The 16,759-nt window shown below is 58.2% G+C and overlaps 1 protein-coding gene across 1 annotated transcript in view; it reads right to left on the reverse strand.

The window, feature by feature from the left end:
* EXD3 (exonuclease 3'-5' domain containing 3) overlaps positions 1 to 16,759 on the reverse strand; it is a 45,404-nt gene that overhangs the window by 18,346 nt on the left and 10,299 nt on the right. The window contains exons 11-19 of the mRNA XM_063316480.1: positions 14,139 to 14,305; positions 13,451 to 13,592; positions 12,794 to 13,046; positions 12,135 to 12,244; positions 11,627 to 11,822; positions 11,155 to 11,318; positions 10,729 to 10,899; positions 9,513 to 9,566; positions 8,977 to 9,108 (exon numbers count right to left, since the gene is read on the reverse strand). Of these exons, the coding sequence (XP_063172550.1) occupies positions 8,977 to 9,108; positions 9,513 to 9,566; positions 10,729 to 10,899; positions 11,155 to 11,318; positions 11,627 to 11,822; positions 12,135 to 12,244; positions 12,794 to 13,046; positions 13,451 to 13,592; positions 14,139 to 14,305 (1,389 nt within the window). The remainder of the gene's footprint in view (positions 1 to 8,976; positions 9,109 to 9,512; positions 9,567 to 10,728; positions 10,900 to 11,154; positions 11,319 to 11,626; positions 11,823 to 12,134; positions 12,245 to 12,793; positions 13,047 to 13,450; positions 13,593 to 14,138; positions 14,306 to 16,759) is intronic.

Consider the following 16,759-nt stretch of genomic DNA (forward strand, 5'->3'; position numbering starts at 1 on the left):
CCCTGGGCTCCTCCAAGGGACACCACCAAGGCCCACTCCAGCGTGCCCCGCTCTCCTGTGACGAGAGCTAAGCCGAGAAGTGGTTCTGTGAGAACATTTGCAGAAGGCCACGCTTCCAGATTTGGAGCAATTTTCCATTCCTTTTATATCCTTTGGGCTGCGCTGGAGCGGCTCCGGGCCCTGGTTTTCCACGCACACACACACACCCGTCCCCCTCTCGCTGAGGATGACTCCTGAACTCCGGTTCAAGGGGAGGAAGCTGAAAATAGCTGCTTTTCGCCTCCCGGCTCAGCCGGGAATGCACTGAGAGGATGCCAGGCTGGGTGGACTGCCTCTCTGCTTTGGACGCACCCGGGTACTGGCGGGGGGGGGGGGGGGCGGCTGCTGACAGGTGACCCCTGCTGGGAGCCAGCTTACCCCAAACTCCCGGAAGCTGTCCCCAGCAGAGCAACCAAGACAATGCCTCGGCCATCTGGGCATCTTCACCCTTCTTGATATTCCTTTCCCTCATGACAATAGACACTTTAGGTTCAAGAAAATGTAACCTGGGGCTTCTAGACAGCAGTTTGCCCCCTCCCCCGGCCTTTTTGCTATGCTCCCTCTGAATCCGTCCCCCTCCCCCCAACCAGGGAGGCTCCTTTGTGGTGAACAGGCAGGGGGGACGTGGCCGGGGACCTGCTTCTCCCCCTTTTAACTGGCTTGAGTGCTTCCTCTCTAGCGAGCTGAGCTGCTTGCCATCCTGATGGATGGAGGTAAGTGCTTGTCTGGCCCTCCAGCCCAGCCGATAAGCTGATAAGGACAGACACAACTGTGGCTCCTCCTGAGATCAGGGCCAAAGAGGCCGAGCCTCCCTGCTCCTGGCTCAGGAGGAAGGAGCCGGGGAGCACTTTCCGCAGCAAACGGGGGGGGGGGGGGGGGATTCCTTCTTCCCCAGGCCCTGTGGAGCAGGACAGCCTGAGAACCCAAACCAGGACCAAGGAGATCCTTGAGTGAACAGGTGGGGTGAAGGGGTGGGGAAGGCAGGGAAAGGAACTGGCCTCGGATTCAGGGCAGACTGAAGGAAGCCCGTTCCTGCCTCTTTGGTTTATGAAGTTTCCTTGCAGAGCCCCAAGCCCAGAGCCACAAGCCGGGCTGCTGACAAGAGGAAGCAGAGATAAGACCTCAGAGCAGGGAGCCCTGAGGTGGTGGGCCAGCTGGCCAGCTGAAGCTGCTGGCTGGAGGTGAGCTCTTGGCCTCTTCTGTCCTGGCCGCAGAGCCAGGCCCAGCCAGGAAAGCCCCCTTGCACCAAGTGTGGTGGGGAACCCTAACCCTCCAGCAGGAGAGAGCCTGAACTGCCTGGAACTGTGGCCAGTCTTTGGGAAATCAAGGGCCTCTGCCTCGCCGGGGAATGTCTGGCTCTTTGTGGCCCAGCTGGAGCCAAAGTGAGCCACCTAAACCCACATCAGCTGTGGGAAGCTCTCCTCCCGGGGAGGTGGAGGGATGCCTGAAAGGGACGGGAGTTTCCCGTGGAAGGTTGCAGAGATTTCCAGTCTCCTCCATTTCCTCCCATGTTTACGGCCTGTATCCCCCCCTTTAGCACTGCCCCTCTGCCAACCAGAGAGCCACACCGCCCTCTTCAGAGCTTCCCAGCACCAGCACCCCAGGAAGGGAGCATGGCTGACTGCCGCACGGCCTGGCCCGAGACCCAGATCAAGCTATTGGGGTGAAGCAGGCCAGGTGCCCTGCCCAGACACAAGCGGCCAGATGCCTCGAGAAGCTCCCAAACAGGGCTCGAGGGCAGCCCGCGGCATGATCCCCATGGGCTGGCGTTCTCAGGTATGCTGCCTGCAGGCGTGGAAGCCTCGCCCAGCCACCCCAGACCACACGCCAATTTCTCCTGTCCAGTTCCCTTCTGAAGCTGTCTCAGCACCCCGCTGAAGCCCTCAGCCCCTGGTCTCCCATTCCATGCCCTGGCTGCGTATCTCGGGCACCCAGAAGGGCCCAGCCCGCTGTAGGGAAAAGGAGCCCCACGCGAGGGAGGGGAAGTGCTGGCCTGCTGGGGCGATGATGGATTTGGGAAGGCCTCTCTGCCCACCAGGAAACAGCAGAGGCACATCAGGAAAAGGTGGCCCCGGGGGGGTGGGCATCCACTTGGGGACCTGAGATGGGCTTCCCACCGTGCTGACAGTTGGCCAACCAGCCTTCATCTCTACAATGGTCCTGAAGCAGGAGGGGGGATTATGTGCTAGGAAAGCTCCCCCTTGGTTGCTGGGCCAGGATGGCATCACCTGCAGACTTGTGGCTTGCTGGGCAAATGGCCTTGCTCTCCCAAGGCCAGGCCCCATCCTCCAGGGAGTCCAACTCTATGGCTCGGCCTTCCTGAGGGTCTGAAAGGGCCACTGGGGCAGTGGGCACACCACTGGGCCAGCTGATTGCCCTGGACCCCACCAGAACACCCCGTGACTTTACTTGCAGCTGGGGTTTTCCATTATCACTGAGGGAGATTACACTGTCATCAGTTTTGTGTGTGTGTGTGCATGCTCAGCAAAAGTTCCCCCCCTTTCTCGGCATTTGCCAACGGCAAGCTAATCCTTCCAAGTCTAATATGTGAGATTTTATTAGGTCAAAAATAGACAAAAAGGTTAACCTAGCACACAACGGCAGGGCCGGAGGCCAGCAACGAGGACTGAGGACGGATTCTTGGTTGCAAGCGGCGCCTGGAGGGCAGAACGGCACGCAGAGGAGAGGCCAAAGGAGTTTTAGATTCCCAGCAAGACCACCAAATGCCACTGATCCAAAGCACTGTTTACCTCCCATCTGGTAACCCAGCCACACAGCACAAGCACCCGCCTGAAGCACAGGCAGCAAGGGGGCCCCCGTGAGGAGTGCCAGAAGCCGGTGCCATGGGAGAGAGATGCTCCTCTGCACCCGGACGAGCAGCGGCTTGTGACAGATTCCCAGCTGACGTGGAAGGCCGACATCCCTCCCTTCCCCACCCTGCGGCACCTGCTTGGGGGTCGCTCACAGCGGCCTTGGCAGCAGGGCCTCCCCTTTAGATATTCCTCCCAGAGAGGAGAAAGAGAAGAGCTGAGCCAGCCGTTCCTCCACGGCCAGTTTGGAAGAGGCTGCTGTGGGGCAGACCAGGGCAATTCCTAGCTTCCTGACTATACTGGGTAGCCCCCCAGGGGATTGGGGAGTCTTCTGGCTTTGCCTGCAGCCCAGGTGCCTAGCAGCTGAAGCCCTGTGCCAAGCCCTGGCAGGAGGGGAGCCACCCAGCGCAACACCTGCAGTGGCCTGGACACAGGGTCTTGGGGACTGGATGCAACACTACACGCAGGATGAGAGTTAAGAACCGACGCCCCAGCCTCCTTTCCGATTTCTGAGATACCCACGTATCTGCAGCAGCAGCAGCACAACAGCATCTTCCCCCTAGCGCAGGGTTATTTCCATGCCCCCCCCCAGCTTTCTCTTATCGCTGACAGTGTATTTTTAGCATGAGAACTCTCCCTTACACAAACAGCCCATCGAGCAGGGAAGGACCCTGGACACTCGGCACGTGCCCCGTTCAGGGGAGATGGTGCTCAGCCGCGCAGTCCCCGGAAATGGCCCCAAGTCACAGAATGGCCACCAAGCTCACCTTCCCAGTACCCGGGAGATTTGTCCCCGCCAGTTTGACCCGTTCGGAACCCAGCAGGGACTCTGAGCAGAGAAAAGAGCCAGAAGCTCCTGGGGTCAGGAAACAGGCACCCCCCCCAGAACAGGCTAATAAACGGAGCAGACGGTATTGGGGGGGGGGATTGCACGGAAGCACAGAGCAGCTTTGCCCCGTTCTGTTCTGGAGGCTGGGCGGCACCACGAGGACATGGTGGCACGGAGTCTCTGGAGAAGGACGCTGCCCAAGAGTGGCTAAGGGCAGACACTGGCTTAGAGGAGCTCCAGGGGAGGCTGCATGGAGCAGAGCAGCTCTTTCAAATGGATACGCCTGGCCGTTTCTTCTTCTGTCTACAAGCCGGCAGTCCAAGGAGCAACTTCTTTCTATTGGACAGCAGTCCCACAATGAAAATCAGGCTGAAGTCAACATTGGGGTCAGACTAGATGATCTCAGAGATGCTTCCCCACTCACCAAGGAGCACGCTGCAATGCTAGATCAAGGCCGGCCCACCCAGCCCAACCTCCTCCTCACCTAACCAACCAGCCAGATGCTCTGGAGAGGGCCTGGGTGGGACAGAGGGCAGCAGCTCCTCCTGACGGGCTTCCTGTTGTGGGTTTCCCCACAATGGTTTCCTTGGCCTGCTCCCATTTCCCACCATTGCCAGCAATCTCTTGGCTGTGGGGAGCCCAACTGGTCAGCAACAAATGGCCGCAACACAAGCAGGCCCATGTGGCTCAGAGGCTTCCTTTGGAGGAAGAGCACAAACCTTTGCACGAACTTAAACCTCTCCCAAAAGCAACTGGCTGAATGAGTGTGTGTACACGTGCCTGCGTGTGCACACATGCGCATGGACAGCAATTGCAAGCGCACAGAGATCTACACAGAAGGTGGGGCAAGACTCTGGCTTTGAAGCCGGAGATGCAGCCTGTCTGGGTGTGGGGGAGGGCTGGCAGAGAGGGTGCTGCGCTGGCAACAGGGAGACCCAGTTCTAGTCCCCACTTGGCACAGAAGCTTTGGATTTTCGATCTGTATCCCCCAGCCCCAATCGTGCACGCGCTCCCGTGGTTCCGATTCCTCAGAGGCAGCAGATAGAGTCAAGGCGGAGACCTCTGAGGGAAAAAGGCGGAAGGACGAAGGCCCAGCCTGGCCCAGATCTCTTGCGGCATCCTGAGCTGCGGGGTCTGTCTGGGGAAAGGCCCTTTCCGAGGCCCCCAAAGGAAACGTGAAGCCCACCCCACCCCGGCTCAGGCCCACTCTGCCATCTGTGCTTTGCCAGACTGCCCCCAGGGAAAGGGTGCCCCAGAGACAGGGCTCCCCTCTTGGCCACAGTTTTGCCAACCTCCTCCGAGGGCTCCAATGCAAACAAGCCCTTTCAGCAATTATTTGAGTCCATGACCTCAGATAACCATGGCGGTTCTCAGCCCTGGGAACTCCACGGTGCTGCTTCTCACTGGGGGAGGGGAATGGATCCGTGGTGGAGGAAACCATCCCACGTTTGCAGAGACGGGAAAGCGCTCGCTGGGGGGCCGGGGGCAGCAGCCTTCCTCCTTCCAGCTCCGAGATCTGCGCCGCTCCAAAGGTGGAAGAGGCGTGGCCCTTGAGGCACAAAAGGCCGTTTAGGCATTGGGATCCACCGGACAGCCCCTGCCTCCCCCCCCCCCCACGGAGGGGCGCCTCCATGAAACTGCTCCTTCCTCAGGGAAGGGCAGTTGAACAAAAGGGTGGGTGGTGGGAGGGAGACTGTGGCAGAGGCCAGATGGACAAGCCTGTTCACCCAGAAGGAGCTCTGGCACCCCTAGAGTCAGTGATGCCCCCCAAAGCATGGGGTGCCGCTCTTCCTCTTCGAGGACCCCTTCCTTCCTGGTAAGACTAAAAGCGCCCCCCTGGTGTTACGGAGAAAAAGCGAAGAGGCGGCTGCTGCACTGCGGCCCGCGTGTGAAGGAGACTCTCCTAGGCAGGCAATCCGTGCAGAGAAGCAGCCAACTTCTTTGCCCCTTCCCAGCGCCGGGAGCAGCTCAGTCGTCCGACCCGCGTCCTGCACCAGGAGCCCGGATGTCTGTAGGTTTACCCGGCACTCGCTGGCCACGCTGGGTCTCGGCAGCCACACAGAAACCCCTTGTGCGGCGGGGGGCGTTCTTGCCCGGCCCAATGAACTATGGGTGCCAATCCCTCTCACATGAGCCCCTGCGCTCGCCAGCTGAACCCGGCTGCTGCAAACTCAGTGTTGCCAACCTTGTTGGTGCCATAACCCAAGGCTTGCCAGCCAGGGCTCCGGCTGCCGGGAGAGGAGGACGGAGTCCCATTGGCTCTGCCCGGATGGGTCTCGTCTGCCTGGGAACCACCCCCAGATTCTCCCCTTCACCACGGCTCCCCGACAGAAAGCCACACGGAACACGCACGTTGGCAAAGCAGGCCAGCAAAAGACCTGTGGGTTGTGCCATGGTCTGGGGAAATGGCCGTGGCTCAGAAAGGGTTAGGGATTCATGTGAGGACTCCTGCTCTGCACCTGGAGTTTCCCTGGTGCCAACCCTCGGAAGCCTTCCACCCCAAAGCACCTTTCGCGCATGGCTCCCTCCCAGGAGATGTCATGGGCTCTCCCCTCCCTGCCTGATTTCTACTGCCAAGCTCCTGGGGGGAAGGTGCCTCTCAGCAGTGGCCTGCGAAGCAGCAGCAGCAGCATTGCACACTCCTCGGCACCCGCTGAGCCCCATCACGGTCATTCAGGGCTGGAAGTGCTGGACCCGGGACAGCGCCACTGGCCCAGGAACTTGCCTCTCTGAGATCCAGCTAGTTTCAAGTTCTACTTTTTAAACAGCAAGGTAGCCTTGAATGCTCACTCCACCCCAAAGGTGAGCCTTTCCCAGGTACTCTAAGCACCCGTGCCTCAGACCCCCCGACAATCTTTAGGCCGTCTCAGGTAAGGTAAGGAGTGAGCAAGGCAGATGGAAGTCAGACCGCCAACTCCGCAGCCACCCTGCCCAGGGAAACTGGCACAGGGAGAGAAGAAGCCGCCTGCTGCAATGCGGGGTGGCCTTCAAAGAGGCTCGAGCCTCCTGTCCCAGTGACCTTCCCGTGCTCAGCACCCCAGGGATGGCTGGCCACGTGGGGTTCCTCCCCTCCTTAGCAGGCCCCTTTTGGCAGCCTCCAAACAGCTTGCCCAAAGCCCTTTCCTTTTGCTATGGCCCACCCCATCACATAGCACTTCTGGCCTAATTCCTCCCCTGCCACCCCATATGACTTCCTGAGTGGCCACCCCAGGTGAGGAGTGCCAGGTGCCTCTTCCCTGGAGCCCAGAGCATCTGCAAGACTAACCAGCCATCGCCAGGATGAGGAAACGTAACTGGGCCACCTCTCACACATCCAGACTAGGCAGCAGAGGCTCCTTGGACACCGTTTTGGACTGCCAATGGGCTCCAAGGGGGACGGTCTACAGCTCGTTAGCAAAAGCATAAGCGGGGGAGCCTGTCATTCTTCCCTTGCTGTGACCTTCATGCTCCGCTGGATTTCTGAAGATACTGAGATCTTGGCAGGAAAACACACCGTCTGTGGGAACTAGGCAGCGCTCCGCAAGGCGGCTACAGCGGGTGAGATTCCGGCCAAGGGCCAGCCGGGCCTTCCCCCGGTTCTTTCTTCCGCTTCCTCCAGGAGGCTCCTGGCTTGGAACGCAGAGGAAAATGTGGCAGAAAACCTGGGAATTTTACTGCTTTGGAAAAGAACAGCAACAGGAAGCCGCAAAGCCCGCCTGCCTAAGCCCCTCTGTCCTGTTCGGGGTACAGCACGTTGTTCTAGCGCCCACACCACTCCAGCCCAGAGCTGCTTTCTACATGGAAACAGCCGCCCCCCCCCGAAATCCTTGGGTCCCCATTTCTAGAGGCTGCTTCCCACTGAGCCCCAGATCCAAGAGGGCCGGCCAGCCGGCCTGTGTTCAACCTTGCCTGGAAACATGGTTTGATTGCATTTTGATTGCAATTTTGCAGGGTCCCTGAGTAAAATAAGGGGTGGCCTCTCGTCCCTCAAACGATTGCCCAGCTGTTGGAAAAGTGCTTTCAGGACCGTTGCAAATAAAAATGGCAGAAGCGCCACCCCCTGCTTTGATCTCCTTGGGGTAAAGACGGAACACAAACTCAGCATTCGTACCATACAGAATTCGAAAAGAGAATATGCAGAGGTAAGGAGAATCAAGCCTGCGTCACCCATTCACAACCACGCCAAGAGGAGTGAATGACTCGGTAGAGACGCAACAGACCCCCTGCCCTGCTCTGCCCTGCCCTGCCCTGCCCATGAACGCTCCCTCTGCTCCAAGCCAAGAGGAGGAAATGGACTGGCAGGGGACGGGGCGATGGTCAGCTTTCTCTGCAGGCTCAGTGAGGTCTCAGAATTGTCCTCCAGGAATCCCCCCATTGCCAGAAAGGGGAAACAAGGGCCCTGGCTTGGCGGGGTCCAAAGGAGGGACCCCCACCCAGCAGGTCATGGGGAGAGAAGGCAGGGAGGGGCTGCGATGGCCCCTGTCAAAATCCCAGCGGCTCCGAGGCACAATGAGAAACAAGCTGGCTAGCCTTGTTGGCCCTCGGCTCCCACCATCCCGAGACAAGATGTGCTTTCTCCTCAAAGGTTGGCTTGTGGCATCTGGCATTGGTGGAGCTTCCAAGCTCATTTCTTGCCCTGGTGACAGAGAGCCCCCCGCCACCAGCCAGCAGGGCCGGAAGAGAGAGGCTGCAGGTCAGGGAGTCCCACTTGCAGAGAGGACCCCTCCCCCCTCAGTCTTCGTCCCTCAAACAAAACCCCGGCTGAAACTGCCGGATGCCCAAAGGGGGCAGCCCCTCTGAGGAGAGGGAAAAGGAACCGGCTGTCGGGTCACATGTGCAGCAAGGCAAACGCACCACGGTGGATTTTTCTCACCTGCCCAGAGAAAGGCAACCCGGTCTACTCTACAGGCTGCTTTTTCTGTGTTAACGGTGCCCGAAACAGTTTCCAAACATAAAACAGGCAGAGCAGCTGAACTGATGGCCCCATCCTAGCCCGCAGAAGTCACCCCTGTGTGTCCCTGCCCTCCTTCCACAGGGCTGGGCTTCCCTTTTCCAAGCAGAAGAGCTGGCATGCGACCCACAAGGAGTGCCCTAAACAGTGGCCCTCTCGCGCCTTGCCCTCTTGGCCAGCCACCTGCTCCCAACACAGAAAGGCTCTTACCTGGCTATGACCGCTCGGCCTCCCTCCCCACCAGGACGACTGGGACTGCTTTTGGGGGGAGGGCAAACGAAGATCCCGCAAAAGGAAGCTCCGAGAGGCCCAAAGACCCGGGAAAGGGGCACCCGAGGCGGAGGGCAGGGAGGCCCTGGCCGCCTTACCTGGCAGCGGCTGAAAATGTCGGCCAAGGCCACCCGGACGTTGAAGTGCTTCAGGACCTGCAGGGCCTGCTCCCGGGCCCTCTCCGAGCAGCTCACTGAGAAACACCGGCCTTTGCCCACCTGGGACTGCAGCTGTGGAAAGCCATGGAAAGGGTCTGGGCTAGAAAGAGGTGGTGGGGAGGCCTGAAAGAGCCTAGAGGTCACAAAGGGGAAGCTGCTGCCGGGGCTGGGAAGAGTGGGTGAAGGAGAAAAGCTGAAGGGGCAGCCGGGAAGCTCCTGGCTGAAATCCCAGCCCAGTCACAAAAAGAAGGGATGGTCACTGGCTTCTGCATCTTGAAAATCCCTGGAGCCACGGGAGAGATGTCTGCTGTCATCTTGTACTGCTGAGGCCAAGTGGAGGCTATTTTCCAGTTGTTACTGGGGTTGGGGGTGTGGGGGCAGAGGAATATTTTTAAAGGTCCAGAAACAAGGCAAGGACCTCAAAAAACACCCGTCTTCTTGGGAGCACTCATGCCAGATGTCCACCGCATACTCACCGAGTGAAACGGAAGGCCGGAGGTTAAAATCACTCTGTTTTCTTCCCGGGCAATCTGGAATGGAATCAGTAAAAGCTGGACTCACTTTGGGCACAAACTAACAGCAGCTTGCCTGGAACTGGAGGCGTTCAAGGCGGAGGGCTGGCTGAGGCAGGGAGAAGAAAGGGAAACCTTTCTTGGGTCAAATGCTGTTTTAATCAGCAAGTGCCCAACAGCCCACTGGACTGAATAGATGTGGAGCCAGGCTGGGCCCTATCACCTTTATTTAAACCTCGCTGGATGCCATTTATCTTCTGAACAAATCTGTGCAGGAGGTGTGCGGGAGTGCCTGGCCCAGGATAAGGGAGGGCTTCGTGGCAGCCCTCCTCTCTCTCAGAACACGCTCCACTAACCAGTTTTGCCCTCAGTGCTCTATCCTCTGGGCCTTTTCAAAAGCCCCCCATTCCTCAATTTAGGGAAGGTGGGCAACCATTGATTTTGAGATTGGGGCCATAACCACGGCAACCCTCTCCATGCCGCTCTGCCCTCCACCTGCAAAATCCCAGAGTCAGCCAAATCTGGGGGGAGGCAATGGGGCAGAAGTTAACCTTCCACACCAGCCTGGAGCCCCACCTGAGGCCGGGTTGGCGGCTATTTCCTGAGAGCTTTTTGATCCACATGCCAGAGCTCATCAGTGCCAATTTTTCTTATTAAGCCACAGAAAGGGGCTGGGGAGATGGGGAGCCTGGGGGGCTGGGAGGAGAAAGGGGAGGATGGGCCTCGGTACCTTTGATTAGCCAAGCATGGATAAAAGCCACTGGCCGTGTGGTAACCCTCAGAAGGCCGAGTGCCTGGTCTCCACGGAGACAAGACATCCTTTCTGAAGGATCATTAGAATGAGGATGGAGAAGGACGTGGGATGGCCAAGGGGCGGCCGGGCTTGAACCGAGCTCCTCTTTGTGTTCAGCCCCATGGCCTCTGATCTGCGGGTGATGCTCTGCTCTCTCACACGCCTCTAAATGGCTGGAAACCTGGCCCTCCTGCGAAGTGAACCTGGGGCTTCTGCAGGGGCCTTCCCTGGCTTCTCCCAAAGCATGGAGCCCAGACTGCCCTGCCTGGGGATGCGCGCACCTTTTAGAGGTCCCTACAGAGCCCCCACCCTCCCAAGGCCAGACACAGAAGACTGGTGCCACCACAGCCCAGACCCACTTCTCCCCCTGGCCCCAAGGCTACTGACCTCAGCAGCCCTCCGATGCTCGTCGTCGTTCCCCAGGACCCGGACATCCACCCCAAGGCAGCGCAGGTATCTCCCCAGGCCCTGCAACATGTTGTCGCAGACCACGCGGAAGTCTTGCACCAAGACAGCAACCGAAGAGCCGGGGGCCTCTTCCAGGACGGGTGCTGGAATCTGCAGGGAAAAACAGGCCTACTGGCCATCTAGCCCCAGTTTGCCAAAGGGGGGCTTGGCGCTAGAACCCCTTTGTAATGCTGGGTGCCCAAGAGGATGCTGAACCCCAAAAGGAGGGAGGGGAGCCCAAAGTGCTGCTGGTTGAGGCCAAGCAAGAAGCCTGACATGGCCCCAGATCCACCATGGGGCTCCTGCAGAGGCTCACTCAGCAGGGGCCTCCTCTTCTTTCTGGCTGAAGGCCCCAATCCTACGAACCTCCTTGTGAGGGGATAGTGCTTCCTGCTCCCTCCGTTGCTTCCTCGCTTTCGCCTTAGGGCCTGCTTTCTGCGTCACCACCACTGCATCAGCACTCAGACCAAAAGCAGCTGGATCCTTCGACAACTTGGCATGTACCTCCAGCAAGCAGTAGGCGTCAGCAGCTGAGAAAAGGCACGATGGTCACTGCTGCTCTAACGCTCAGGCCAAGCATTCAAAGCCACTCGCGGGTACCTTCTCTATAAACCTCATGACAGCCCTGTGAGGTAGGGCAGGGCCAACAGCGGGGCAGAGAAGCTGAGGCCGAAACAGAGCACCTGCCCATCGCCACGTAGGAAGCTCCGGGGGGTGGGGCTGGATTGCTTCTGCAGCCAAGATTTTGAGGCTTCCCCCTCCTGCCACTGCACTCCCCCAGCAGAAGGGGCCATCTTGGGGCCTGGCTTCAGCTCGAAGTGGGGCAAGGGAGCCAGACCTGCATAGAGGATTTGCGTCTCCCGAAGGGGTCTCCTCTCCCAGTTGGAAAGCTGCTCTGTCTTATTCAGGGGTCTGCCGAGGACCTCCTGCACCAGCAGGCTGAGCCCCTTCTCAGGCAGCCTGGTCCCCCAGGCCTTGCCCTTTGCCTGCCAAGCGTCCGGCGGCTGGCAGCTCTTCTTGGAGCGCTTGGGCAACTGGAGGAGGGAGGGAGGGAGGAAGGTGAGGTGAGGCAGTGTCCATGGACTTGGGCTGTCTGAGTCTCGGGTCCTTGCATTTCCAGGTTTGGAGAAGCTGGAAAGTGGAGGGGGAAGTTCGCAAAGAACATCACGCCACGGTAGCGTGCCTCTGTATAGCGTTTGTGAAAAGGCCGGCATTACACAGAAACACACACACCACGGTGGACTCAGACAGGGCATCCACCTGGGCATCCACTGGGGGGTTCTTTCCTCCTGGGAACACAGCTGACATTCCCTCCATGAGCCAGAAATTCCATTTTCCCTCCTTACCTTTTGGTGCACCAGCTGGAGGTCCAGAAGTCCATGTAGCTGCAGATCTGCAGCTCTGAGAGTGCCGCAGGTTGCCATGAGGTTACGCAGGTCTCCTGACATCCCATAGCCTGCAGAGAGGGCACAAAGCTAAGCTGCGGCTTATCCCCAGGCTGGTTGGCCTTGGAACTTGGCTGCTGCAGAACCTGAAGGCAAAACTCAGCCTGGAAATCCTCTCTCCTGTTATTAAGAAGGCGCAGGAAGCGTCACACAGGAGTTTGGTGCAGCTGCAGAGGTCTACTCAGCAATTATGACAACTATCACTAAAATCTACTCAAGATCTACTAAACTGCAGAGAAAAAGTGCTTGAAAGCAGAAGATTCAAAGCTACACCTTAAAGACAGGTCTAAACCAGGATGCCTAGTAGATTTCTTCAGAAAACTGGACTTCAGCTATAATGTTACAGAAGCTTTTTATTCTGCGTTTTAAAAAAAAATCAGCTTGGGTATTTCACTTGTGCCTCTTTGCTAGCCTGCCTGGGACAGCAGCCGAGAATGGGAACACTGGCCCTGCCTGGCCCGCGAACAGGGCCTTTTCTTAGCCTCTCAGTGTCCACTGTTTGAAAGGGTTCCTCCTTCCTCTGACCTCTCGCTGAAACAACACCAGCCAAGTTGAAGTGCCCTCAGCAGGAGGGGCCTCTAAACTGAAGCGCCACTTGCCTAGTTTCACAATGGCCGGGTCAGCCAGGAGAGTCTGGAAGAAGCAGCAGAAGGTTGACTGCGCCTCCTGTCCTCCCTGCTGGAGCAGCTGGAGCATGTCCAGGAGGAACACGTGGCCCCAAATTGCCAGCTGAACAACTGAGACCCGCGGCTTCCCTCCAATGGCGCTGAACGACGGGCGCCACTCCACGTCAATCCCAACAATCTGGCCAGGCTGTGGACAAAGGACAGACAGCGGTTATCCCATGAGCCCGGGACACTGCTCTAAGGCAGCGGAGGATGCAGCCTAGAAGGGGGACTGGGAGCCCCAGCTGCAGCCTGACTCCCCTCTGTGCGGCCGGTGGAAGGGGCTGCAGGGGGCCCACAGAGTTCCTGAAAGGAACGGTTGACGTGTAAAGTCTTTGGCTGGAAGTCCGTGCTACCCAGTGGTTGGGGAGTGGGGTCTCCACGCTTTGGGAACTATCGGGAAAGGGTATCCTTGGCCACCAGCCACCATTAACTGACTCGGTGAAAGCAGGGAAACATCCAGGGACTTTAGGAACAGACCCTTCATGCCAGAAAGAAAACTCAGCATACAGAGGAGCTGGGAAGCAAGGAAATGGCCAGGGGTGTCCTCACCTGGAGTACACGCTCCTTGCACGCCATCACCTCTTCCCAGGTTGATAAGAAAAGGATGTCTTCCCTCAGCACAGGGAGCCGATAGCAGCACTCCTCCTCGCTGCCCCAAGAGGCACTCGCGGTCTGCTCCGAGGCGTCTTCCCTGGGGGCAGGAGGGGGGCTTCTTTTAGGAAAACGGGAGCAAGGAAGACACCCCCTCCAGTCATACACATGTCCCAGAGCACAAATGGTGGGAGAAACTGTGTGCAGCCACAGGCAATATTACAAAGAGGCACAGGATTTACACAGGCCTTGCAGGCTGGGAACCCCTACTGGACACCAAAAGTTGCTTTCCTTCAGACTTGAGATGTGATAGAACACAGCACACTTCTTCAAACCGCATGTCAAGAAGCCATTTCTGAGAACACCCTGCTCTTCTGGGAGCTGACCACAAGGCAGGCTAAGGGAGAATCCCTTCCTTTCGTCCCTTGTCAACACACACGTTTCTGGCAGGACCTCCCGCATATGGCCTGCAGCCACTGGTTTATTATTTGAAAGAAACGTTTGCCAGCCTTGCACTGAGGGGAGCGTGTGACTGGTTCTACAGGCCGCAGGGAAGGACAACTATTCACTGGCGCAGGGGCCGTGGGTTGCATGCATGAGGCCAAGCTGCCCCCAACTGCTGCCCGCCTGCCCGCCCTCTCGCTACCTCTCCAGAACGGCGAGCTCCTCCATCTTGTCCACCAGGCCAATCGGCAAGCTGTCCCCAAGGAGGCCATAGCGCTGAGCCCACTGGGCAGCAACCCCCAGGCCAGCGTAACGGACCAGGAGTTCAACCAGCTGCTCTTGGAGCCACCGACTGTCCTGGACGATGCCCTGAAAGCACAGAGGGAGGGATGTCCGCGGGCTGAGAGGCAGCTGAGCCCCACCTGCCTTGGGTGTTGCAGCCCACTCTCCCAGGTATTTTGGACTCAAACTCCGCGTGTACCCAGAAGGGATCTGGAGCCCCCCAGGCCAGGGGAGCCAATGGTGCAGCGACCACGCTAGTGCCCCAACCGGGGGGGGAGGGGAAGGCCAGGGCAACCCTGGCTGCTTCTTACCCCCCCCCCCCCGCAGCGAGTAGACAGGCATTTGCAGGGGCCGGCAGTCCGTCCTCTGAACCAAGGCCACTCCTGGGGCGGGCTGTGGATCACCACTCTGACCATGGGGGAAAGGAGGGTCAGTAACTTCCCCAGGAGCATACTGCCTTTAGACTTGCCTGCCATTTGTTTCCCCCTTTTTTTACAGCGAACTATGTGTTTTATTATTGTATTTATTGTTCTAAAACATAAACAATGATCTCACGGTTTTCTTTATGCCCCCCCTGCCCCCCCCCGCAAACCACTCCAGTCTTCTTCAGGCGGAAGAGCTGCATACAAGCATTATTACTGTTGTTGTCGTCACCATCATCATCCTCATCATGCCTGAGAGGAGGGCATCTCCCTTCCTTTCTCCTTTCTGTGTGGGATTTTCGAAAAGCTGGCAAGTCTGAAATCGGAGCTTTATGCATCTGCATTTCCCACCGTTCCAGTTTTGTTCTATGGGTTCGGCACCAGAGGCAAAACACCGGCTGAGCGGCATTCCTCTCTCAAGCTACAGGCAACGTGTGGGAACCGTGCCTTGTTCCCTCCGGAGCTGCTGAGGCAGCGCAGCCGAGGCTGCCCTGGCAGATCTTGTGCAATCCCCTGAAAGGAGCAAGCTGGGGACAACTCCTCCTCCTCGTCCTGCCCAGAGCCCGCCAGGGGCTGCTGCGGGGCCGGAGGGGAGCAGGGGGGCCGCCTTCCCGTGCAACATGCCCAGCGGCCTTGGGGCAATGACCTTGTGGCCTCTGGCGGACATGAAGCTGGGGGAAGAAGCCACCCCATGCAGGGGGGCGCAGGATAGGGATGCAGCTACTGCACAGAAATTACTTCGAGGGCCTAAAAGGTGAAAACAAAGGGCAGCCCTTTGCAAGGTGCAGTCACCGGCCAGGAATAATAAGGCCACCCCGTGGGGGCCAAAAGTGTGGCTGAGTGGACCCACAGACCCACTGCTGGCTCCAACCCCCGGCAGGCACAGCGGCTCCACTTTGCCTTCCGCCTGTGCTGGCTACCTGGCCGGACCAGGTTCTTCCGGCCGGGTCCACCTTTCTCTGTGTAGTGTCACCACGTGGTGGGGAATTCCTCCCACATGCAGAGCCTTTCCCTTTGGCCCAGCATTGCCAAGGCTCAGGCCCAGCCCCTCCTCCGCCTTTGGGGCTGCTGGGGGGCAGAGCCAGCCACCATCTGGCCACCGTTTTCTTCACCTGAGGCCGAGTGATTTATTCCCACTCCAGCAGGAGCGCCACGCCTTCAGGTGGCTCGAGGCATCTCAGGAATGAGGCCTGGCAGCTCCCGCAGTCACATTCCACCGAGCAGGCCGCATCTGCACCCGCCCGTGGGAAGGAGGACGTGGAAGATGGGCGCGGCAGCAAGGGGAAGCTGCCTGCCTCGGAGGGCTCACACCATCCGCACTCTCAGGCAGGGGACTTCCCCCCACACTCAAAGTCTGCAGCAGAAGACTTTGCAGCCCAGGCTGGGGCGGAAGATGGAGCATGGCCCTCTCCCCACTGTGGCAGCTGGATGCACGTCAGGTGTCCTTCTAGGGGGATGGGCAGGGGGAAGGAACACGCCCCCCGACTCTTCCCCCTAGAGCTACAAATAAGCTGAAGGCTCCGCTCTTGTGCCCTATAAATCCTCCCTTGCAAAACGCGGCAGAGACAGCTCTTGGGTTACAGCTCCTCACGCTTCTTTGAGGTGTCTACCTGGCTGCAGGCCAAAGCAGTACACAGCAAGTTTGCAAGATCTTTAACAAATGGAAGGATTGGCAGAGACATTTTCTCCCTCTTTCTAATCTCGCTCAATGCATTAAATTCCCCGGCACTTTCTGTTGTGGAGACGGGATGCTTGAGAGGGCAGACTGAATGCACTCAGAAATTCATACCCTGGCAATCCAACCAGGATTCCCCTAAATCCATAATTACAACTTTCCAAAGAGAAAAGCATTCTTTAAGGTCAGGGAGAGTTTCTCGTTTCCTTCCAATTCAGTATGGTTTACGCTCTCCAAGGTAACTGTTCTAAGTCTACGCTCACATTGCCACTTCGGAGCAATCAAATGCCAGGTACAGTTTCGCCCCAAGTTGGCGAATGCACCCCAAAATGTAACTGAGCCTAAAGCAGACAACTTCATCCAAAAAAAAAAAAAAAGACCAACTAGCCATTATGAATGTGGAGAGATGCTTAAAGGGTTTCAGCTGAAATCTTTGCAATGATT

Source organism: Candoia aspera, chromosome 16, assembly GCF_035149785.1.
Source record: "Candoia aspera isolate rCanAsp1 chromosome 16, rCanAsp1.hap2, whole genome shotgun sequence".
Lineage (NCBI taxonomy): Eukaryota > Metazoa > Chordata > Lepidosauria > Squamata > Boidae > Candoia > Candoia aspera.